The sequence below is a fragment of the Dipodomys ordii genome, unplaced genomic scaffold (assembly GCF_000151885.1).
Source record: "Dipodomys ordii isolate 6190 unplaced genomic scaffold, Dord_2.0 Scaffold12, whole genome shotgun sequence".
NCBI classification, from domain to species: domain Eukaryota; kingdom Metazoa; phylum Chordata; class Mammalia; order Rodentia; family Heteromyidae; genus Dipodomys; species Dipodomys ordii.
In genome coordinates, this window is record NW_012267228.1 from 14,551,092 (window position 1) to 14,560,819 (window position 9,728).

General features: G+C 42.5%; 1 protein-coding gene across 1 annotated transcript in view; it reads left to right on the forward strand.

Annotated features, from left to right (window-relative positions):
- Nucleotides 1-9,728, forward strand: part of Frmd4b (FERM domain containing 4B) — a 158,515-nt gene that overhangs the window by 42,154 nt on the left and 106,633 nt on the right. Inside the window, exons 2-3 of the mRNA XM_013010360.1 lie at nucleotides 1,504-1,569; nucleotides 2,993-3,087. Of these exons, the coding sequence (XP_012865814.1) occupies nucleotides 1,504-1,569; nucleotides 2,993-3,087 (161 nt within the window). The remainder of the gene's footprint in view (nucleotides 1-1,503; nucleotides 1,570-2,992; nucleotides 3,088-9,728) is intronic.

Genomic DNA, 9,728 nt, shown 5'->3' on the forward strand with positions numbered 1-9,728 from the left:
CTCCCCGCCCCCCTATTTCATCAGCTCTGGAGAAGTTTTCTGCTGTGTGTTAGTTAATCAGCTTGTCACCTGGCCTGTCATTTTGTCTTGTTTACAATGAGTTGTATCCTACCTATAAAAATGCCTTTTGTGTTGTTTGTTTTAATGAAAGCATGCAGATTACAGAAAAGTTTAGCTGCTGGTAGTTTCCAAGCTGGTACTTATTAGCTCAGGTAGCAGGATAGCCTGGGTCCAGAGACCAGAGTGGGGTCAAATGCTGCTAGGGAGAAAATCAAGCCCCCCAATCTGGGGTCTCACTCCCCCCAAAATAAAAAAGCTCTTTATCTAAATTTCTATTATGTGGCATCTCCTGGTTTCTAATATTATCAACTACAATTTATTCCTAGGTGTTGCTTAATGAACAAAATACATCCACCACTTTTCAACCTCTGGTTTGCATACGTGACAAGGGCAGGTTTTCTGTTGCTGGTGACAATCAAACCATCCCTGAATTCCACACAGAACATGGCTCAGGGGATGCCTGGCCACCCCTCATGGCCTACAGCCTCTCTAGGTGCTGGACTGACCCTGTAGCGTCATGACTATGACAACTCTCTGACTCTTGGGCTAAAGTGATCCTCCCATTTTGGTCTCCCAGGTACACATTCGACCACAGGTCCTTTTTCTGTTTGCATTGGGTTTTTGGATGTCTGAGCTTGGTCCAGCCTTGCGTGACCCCACCCACCAGGCCACAGCATGGGCAGAGCTACACGTGGGAAGTTCAGAGTTCAGAATACTGCTGCTCACCAGTGAACAGCACTGGAGACAAGCTAGGTGTTTCTTAGTAGCCGACTCACTGCATGATGGTGCAGCCATAGTCTAGGCTGATGCTCTAGAACCTCTGAAGAAATGAGCTCCATCAGTATGCACTGGCATGCAGAAGATCTCCAAGAAATCCTGAAATAAATATACAGGAAGCAAACTGGTGAATGGTGCATAGTCCGGCTTGAATTGAAAAAATACACATACACACATTGCACACAGGCATACAGACACACACATGTGTATGTGTACATTGCATTTCTGGATGGTCAACCTGCACAAAAAAAAATACTAACAGTTTATTTGCACACCCATTTATCTAATATACTAGTATTAAGGTAAAACATTGAATGTGAAAATGTATTTCTTAAATACTATTTCAAAGGAAAACATGATGCTTTTTATTCTGATTTTCTGGTAGGAAACTATTTTTTCCTAGAGTAATCTAGTGGGCATTGATTGCTTGAACTTGGCATTCTTTATCGGCTTTATTTTATTTTATTGTCAATGTACTGATTGCTTTGCTTTTGGCTCTGTTCTTCTTTTAATACCAGTGAGTCTCCCAATTCTCGCTATGCCTATTGATCAACTCGCTGAAGCCATTTTTAGGCCGAACCCATTACATAGAGAATAATAACAAAGTGAGTCTGAGGGTCTGCTGGTCAGCCCTGCCCTGACACTGCTCCCGTCTTGTCCCCACAGATGACAGAAGGCAGGCACTGCCAGGTGCACCTCCCAGATGACAGGAGACTGGAGCTGCTTGTTCAGGTAGGCCCTGCCCATCCTGGGTCTCTCTTGTGGGTAAAACAGGTTAGAAAAGCGTGTTACTGTGAGGTTAGACCCTGTATTCTACCACTTTCCTGCGGCATGACCTTGTGCAGGTTAAACTCCTACTCACACAGAATGGGGACTAAGTAAGCATCCTTGGTCTTACAGAGAAGGATTGTATTTGTGAGTGCCGTTCCGTTGTCAAATCTATAGGACTTGAAGAATGACAGCAATTTAGCTCTTGGTGCTTGATTTTCTATTACCCCCCACCCCAATCCAACACCCAAGACCAAGTGTCTTCAGAAATGGCAATTCCTGCAGACAAACCACACCAGGCTAGACTTTACTTGGAGGCCAACCTGTATTCTTTTTCCTTCAGAGACTTGTCCCTGGTCCACTAAGCCTAGGCCTCAATTAGAATGAAAATAGAAAGGGCCACAGGAGTTCTACAAGAGGACACCTCTTAGCCCTGTTCTGCCTGCTACTTGTCTCTTTTTCTTTTCCTTCTTGTTTTCTTTCTTCCCTCCCTCCCTCCCTCCTTCTCCAGTAGCCAACCTCCACCCTGTATCCTCAATTGTTAGATTCACTTTAGGAGGAAGCCATGTCCAATACCCACCTTCAGTCCCCCTCTTCTTCCTCGCTCCTAGCAAATCCCCTGTCCTTTATCCCTCTGGACATTCTGGCAGGTTCTAAGTCACACTTCCCACCCATCCCAGAGCTTCCCCCAAGCTCCTAGATCAACATAAGAGCTTCCCCCAAGCTCCTAGATCAACATAGATCCTACGTACTATCGATGGAACAGGTACCATGATGCAACCTTAGGGAGAAATGGACAGCATGGAATTCTGAAGTCCTTGGAACTAGGTTCCAATGATTGCCCCAATGAACGGTGTAATAACACACCAGCCCTTGATGTCACCTTGGTTGGTGCTTTAAGGTGGAAACATAAAGCTCCACTGCATAGACTCATTGTAAGGATTTGGTGAGCTAACAGACAGGAAATTAGCATAGTAAATTCTGACCGTTTAAATAACTAATTACTATAGTTCGATCTATCGCCAGTCCTCCTGCTTTGGGCCTCTACAACTGGACACCACCCACCAAAATGATTCCCATAATCTTTAAGAGTTTCATAGATCATTAGGCAGTGAGCTAGCTAATATTCTTTCCTTGGCCACATCTTAGTAAGCACAGGGTTACCTTAGAAGGAAAATGGAAGTATAAATACGTGAAAGTGAAAATATCTTGTTGACACTCCTGTTCCTATCTTTTCTCCTTCCCCCAAACTCCTAGAGAGTAGTCTTAAGAGTTGTTTGTGTAAAAACAAACAAAACAGAGCCGCTATAAACTATTGAGGGTGGAAGAGCGTAGAACTATGAGAGCCTCAGCCACATTACTGCTAATCAGGCTTTTATTTTGACAGCCCAAACTTTTGTCAAGAGAGTTGCTGGACCTCGTGGCTTCACATTTCAACCTGAAGGAAAAGGAGTACTTTGGGATAACATTTATAGATGACACGTAAGTTTTCATAGTTTTTAATTTCTTTGCCTTTTGCCAAAATTCCCTGCTTGTTGCTTTTCATAATTGACCAAAAAAGGGGAAAAAAGTACTTCAGCAATCTGAGTGTGTCCTGCTTATTAGTTCATAGTTTCTCAGTACAAGACACTTTTCCTGTATTGCAAAAGGAAGAGGAAAAGAAATTCTGACCGTTTAAATAACTCAAAATGTCGGGGCTGGGAAGGTGGCTCAGTGGTAGAATGCTTGCTTTGCATGCATGAGGCCCTGGGTTCGATTCCTCAGCACCACATAAGCAGAAAAAGCTAGAAGTGGTGCTGTGGCTCAAGTGGTAGAGCGCTAGCCTTGAGCTGAAGGGCTGAGGGACAGTGCCCAGGCCCAGAGTTCAGGCCCCATGACCGACAAAAAATAAATAAATAAAAATAAATAAATAAATAACTCAAAATGTTATTCTTCATGTTTTAGAATTTGTTTCTCTTAAGTGTAGTCTGTCTTTACCTGCTTGCTGACTTCATGCATGTGTCAATGATAATTTTATATATATATATATATTTATATATATATATATATATATATTTGTAAGCTAGGCACCAGTGGCTCACACTTGTAATCCTAGCTACTCAGGAGGCTGAGATCTGAGGCTCCCAGTTCAAAGCCAACCCAGGCAGAGACTTTTATCTCCAATAAACCACTAAGAAAACCGGAAGTGGTGCAGTGGCTCAAGTGGTAGACTGCTAGCCTTGAGCTGAAGAGCTGAGGGACAGCACCCAGGCCCAGAGTTCAGGCCCCATGACCAACAAAAAAAAAAATTGTTGTTCATATCTTGAAACTGAATTCATGATTTGGGGTTAGTGGCAAGAAAGTTCCAGGATAAATCTCTGGTCCATGTAAAAGACACATCAGTTAGTATGGAATGAACTTTGTAACTTCATCTTAGGTCCAATTTATATTGCCTTTAACCTTTCATTTTGCTTTCTTTTTTTTTTTTTTATTTTTTATTTTTTTTGGGTCCGGTCGTGGGGCCTGAACTCTGGGCTTGGGCGCTGTCCCTCAGCTCTTCAGCTCAAGGCTAGCGCTCTACCACTTGAGCCACAGCACCACTTCCGGCTTTTTTCTTTTTGCTTATGTGGTGCTGAGGAATCGAACCCAGGGCCTCATGCATGCAAGGCAAGAGCTCTACCACTGAGCCACCTTCCCAGCCCCCATTTTGCTTTCTTTTATTTCCATTTTTGTGCTAACTTGCAGTAGAGTGTTGTGTGTTTATTTGTCAACAAGGTAACTATTTTCTGAAATGAAGTAAGTATAGTATATAAGAATAAATATAAGAATATATAAGAATTAATATAAGAATAAATAAATGATCATTTAAAACTATGTAAGTGAATATGTTTGGAATTAGCTCTTCTCTCTTTCTATGTGTGTATATGTCTGTATGTTTTATATACATACATTATATGCAGTTTACTTCCATTAAAGAAATTATTTTCCCTTTCTGGAGAAAACTTCTGAAATGTTAAACTTCCTTAAATATTAAAATTCAAGAAAATATTTTCCAGACACAAAACATATTGGCCCACCATCCAGCATTCTTTCCATAGCTCTTTCAGTTTAAGTGAGATTTTTTTTTTCAATTCTTTAGTTCAACCAGGTGGAAAATCATCTCAAGAAGGATTTTTTTTAAAACACGTTGTGACTTACAATGATTTTTCACCTGAGTAAACTATAACCTTGGACCTCCAGGCTGGCTGGACAAAACTCTTAAGGCTTGAGCTGGGTAAAACTCAAGAAGCTGTCAGGAACTGTAGAAAAACCCAGGGATAGTCTAGACTCTGGATGCTTTCAACAGCTGGACAGAGAAGGCAAAAAAATACACTGGGCATTGTACCTAGCTCTGAATCACTTGGACTCTTTGAGAGACTCCTTTATCTTCCCTCTGCTGGACAGAAAAAGGAAATGCAGGTATCCATGGGCCACAAGTTTTGGCCAGAAAGCAGCCACAGCCAGTTCTTATGAAAAAACAAAAACACACACACACACACACACAGGGGGAATCTGGATATAAATCAAAGAATAGCAAGCAATACATAACACCAAACTATAAATGCATAATGGCTAAGTTATATGGTATAAACTCAAATTGGTATAATCACTATAATTTAGGAGGTCACATAGAGTTGAGACTAAAAGCATGAATAATGGAGTGATTTTATTTGTCCAAAAATATTCCCTGAGTGCCCACTAAATGCCAGAAGCTGTTATAGGTCCCAGCATTTCATCTTTAAACAACATAGACAAGATCCTTGCTCTTCCTAGTTCCATATTGCAATGGTATTGTCTAGCACAGCAGAGCAAACAAATAATAAATGAGAAAATACTGGAAGTGCGTGATCATATGAAGAAAAGCTAGTTGAGTGGGCGCAGTGTTAGGCAGGGTGAGCCAGAATGGCTTCCAGGGCGAGCTCTGCAAAAAGTTTGAAGAGTCAGTCCTAATGGAGTCAATGCTGATGGAGAGCTCATCAGGCAGAACTTGACTTTTGTTGTTTGCTTATAAAAAGAAAATAACCAACCAGGCGCCAGTGGCTCACCAGCAATCACTAGCAATCCTAGCTACTCAGAAGGCTGAGATCTGAGGGTTGTGGTTCAAAGCCAGCCCAGGCAGAAAAGTCCCTCATGAGACTCTTATCTCCAATTAACCACTCAAAAACCAGAAGGAGTACTGTGGTTCAAAGTGGTAGAGCACTAGCCTTAAGCAAAATTGCTCAGGGACAACACTCAGGCCGAGTTTAAGCCCCACAACGAACAAAACGGAAAATAACCATGTGGCTGCATTATAGGAAGTTATAAAAACAGTACAAAATCAGGGTGAGAGGAAAGCAGGGGCAGGTGTCATAGAATCCTGGTGGCTGTATGGTTTTAGGACAGTTAGGTGCAATTCCAGCACTCACATTTTCTTATCAGTGTTATGAACATAATCATAGTACCTGTCTGTATAGTAAATACCATATCAGGTACTAGAATAGGGGCATGGGCTTCCAGACCGTTGGTACATCAAGTAAGACACACCTTGAGATGGAGACCACCAAAGGATGCCACATGGAGGCAGAACAGAACTTAAGGCTTTAGTGACCTGGGTTCCTCAGGTTACAAAGCTCCGGACAGGCTAGAAAAGAGAGTGCTGGCCCCCTGGAGGTTATCTGGGCAAAGTCTAAGCTCTGTTGAACCTTGAACCCCCTCCAGACAGGGAGTGCATCAAGCCCCTCTTCAGAAGGAACAGAACATGATAAGTAAATGACTTCCTTTAAAAGCCTGCCTCCCCTCCCCCACTACTCACCTACCACCCCCTCCCCTACCCCTTGCCTGCCCTGGAATTTCTTTCTACCCCATTGGTGGACAAATGGCTCATCCACCCCCTCTTCCAGGTATCTGCCCAGGCTCCAGCAGCCTAAGCTCCCCAGCTTCCCCTGGGTCCCACGTGTCCCCCGCGTGTTCCCCTTCACTTGGCAGCAATGTCTATTTCAATGTCTCGTGGCAGTGGCTGCATGTATTTTCAGAAAATAGATGAGTGGGGCTGGGCAGTGGAGAGAGGTGTTGGAATGGAGGAACTGGCCATTTCCACCTTTCTCAAGCACAGGCCTGGAAAATTGCTTCTGTCTGAGGGTGTCGCCTTGGAATGTCTTTGGCACGAGCCTAGTGCTTTTTCCTTGTCTGGTAAATATTTTTAGAAATGTTTCTGCATAACCACACACACACACACACACACACACACACACACGGACACACACTCTCCACTGACTTGCATTTTCCAGCCCATGTGCCACATCAGCCTGTGCCCTGGGTGAACTTCGGTAAATAGAGAAAGGCAAAGAGAATATTTTGTCAATGAAACTCACTACTGTTTACACTCCTGTCCTCTGAGCAAGAAAAGAAGTGGACCACTAGACTGCAGTTACATAATGAAAGTCCTGATGATTACCAATGTGGGAAGCAGGGAGCGGGGGAGATGCCATTCCAGCCTTGCTAAGACCAGGAAGGAGCAAATAACTGAGGATCACAACCATACCAGTAACTGAGGATCTAACCTTTACCACTTCTGCATGCAGTGCTGGTGTCTGCCCCTAGAGGGCAGTCTCCACCCTCCTATGTCAGGGGCCCATCCTTCTCCCCACCCCCACCCCCTACCCCACCCCACCCCACCAGTTTCCTCCTCCCTCAAGTTCATTTTTCCCCTTCCTATGGAAAGGCATCACTGAGCAAGCTTTATTGATGAAGAAAGACAGAATTTGCAGCAACGGTGACTTGGGGCCAAATCTAAAACACATCTGAACTTACTAGCGCATTGACTGTGCTCTCTGGCTAACCTAACTGGGATGTGCTGTGTGTGGTATTCCACAACGTTCTTGCAACATTCATTCTTACAGATGTTCCACGCAAGTGCATATAAACTGACTTCTCATGGATGCTATCTTTCCCCTGCAATAATACAATCATGGACAGCGCCAAGTGAGTCTTATGTGCCATAGAGAAAAACTTTTAAGACTTGATAGAGTATTTTACATATTTTAGCACATACTTTGAACAGCGGTAAAACTGAGCTGTCTTTAAGTCAGTGGAACCCTAAATTTGATGAAATGCAGTGCACCCATCCCCTAACTTCAGCCTTCCCCTTTGTTCCTCACACATATATAACAGCAACATTGGGAAGTTAAACTTCGCTCTACTCATCTGATTATTGATCTTTATAAGATTCCTCCCAAGAAATCTGGGGAAGTTATTAGTAATCTTTTCTTGTCATGATAGAAACAAAGACCCTTTTTCCAGTGTTGAAAGTGGAAAAGAGTAAGTGATAGAGATTGAACTTAAAGTTGTTCTAAAAGCTGGCCAAGTCCAGCGCTGGTGGCTCACACCTGTAATCCTAGCTACTCAGGAGGCTGAGATCTGAGGATCACGGTTCAAAGTCAGTCCCGACAGGAAAGTCTGTGAGATTCTTATCTCCAATAAACCACCAGGAAACTGGAAGTGGTGCTGTGGATCAAGTGGTAGAGCGTTCGCCTTGAACTGAAGAGCTGAGGGACAAGGTCCAGGCTCAGAATTCAAGACCCACAACTGAACCAAAAAACGAAGAAGAAGAAACCTGGCCAACACTCTGTCATTTATTTTTCACCCTTACTGAAAGCAGCTCCATCACTCTGCCCCAGATTTACTTTATAATCTCACTTTCGTAGCTAAAAGGTCTAGTTTGAATAACAAAGAATAGTTCAGTTTCTGTTACTATCTTTTGCCTACTCTTCCTATCTACTTGTAATGAATTCCATGAACAGTTTTTGATTTGGCCTAGGGCTGTAATCGTAGTTTCTCAGGAGACTGAGACCTGGAAGATCAAGGTTCAAAGAAAAGCCCTAGACAGAAAAGTCGGCACGATTCTATCTCCAATTAACCAGCGAAATGCTGGACAGGTGGTGTGGCTCAAATGGTAGAGCACCAGGTCTGAGGAAAAAGAAAGAAAACAAAAAGGCTGAGTAGGATCCTGAGGCTCTAAATTCAACCCCCCCCAAAAAAAATAAAAGATTAGAAAATGGCTTATGGCCCAATAATACAAAGCTTGTTGTAATTTGACACTTCAGCCTCACCGAGTTCTTAAGTTGGATCGTAGGTGAGTAAGTTAAAATTGCCTCTAAAATGGATAGGCAACCTTGCAAAAGTCATGTAAACAACCCAGAGTTAGCCATACTTTTGAGCCCTCAGAAGTCAAATTCTAGACCGAACAGTTTATACCCATGAATTTAATGAGGCTCTAGAGTAAACAACACTTAAATTTTGTTAAGTCTTTAATGTGGGCCCAAGAAATAACACCCAGACAGTATTTGACCCTGTACCTTCTAGTATGGTTATCTGTGTTATACATTCATAAACCATTTCATTGCACTACTTTCCTGACTAAAATATTTCACATTTCATATTGGACATGAATTTAAATATTAATCTAATGTTGCCTCATTTGTTTGTTTTAGATTAAAGGCTTTGCACTTACGAGGCGGGTACTCTGTTGCTTGAGGCACACCTCCAGCCCTCTTTGCTCTGATATTCTTTTTTTTTTTTTTGTGAAAATACTGTACATAGGGGTTACAATTACATGGACAAGATAATGAGTACATTTCTTATCAAGCATTGTAGCCTCCTCCTTTGTTTCCCCTTCCCATCCCTTCCAATCCTCTCCCCCCCAATCCCTGCCCCCCCCCCGCACCAAAGTTGTAAAGTTCATTTTTTGACATTGTACATCTCATTGTTGCAATAGGTCCACCTGTATCCCTATTTAAATGACTTGTTTTTCCCCTTCCCCTCCACAAATTATACCGACATCAAATACAGTGACAGGAGTTATGCTGTGGGGGAGGGACATACAAAGCAACAAAGAAATAATCTTATAAATGTGTTAGAAACAATTGCATGAAAGAAAAAGAAACATTTGCATACATATCTTAGGGTTCATTTCCCTAACATCAACTTATCTGACCTTTTCTGCTTGACTCAGACAGATACTAGTTATCGCAAATAAGGGAAACCATGGGACCTATGTTTCTTTGGGCCTGGCTTACTTCACTTAATATAATTTTTTCCAAGTCTTTCCATTTCCTAACAAATGGGGC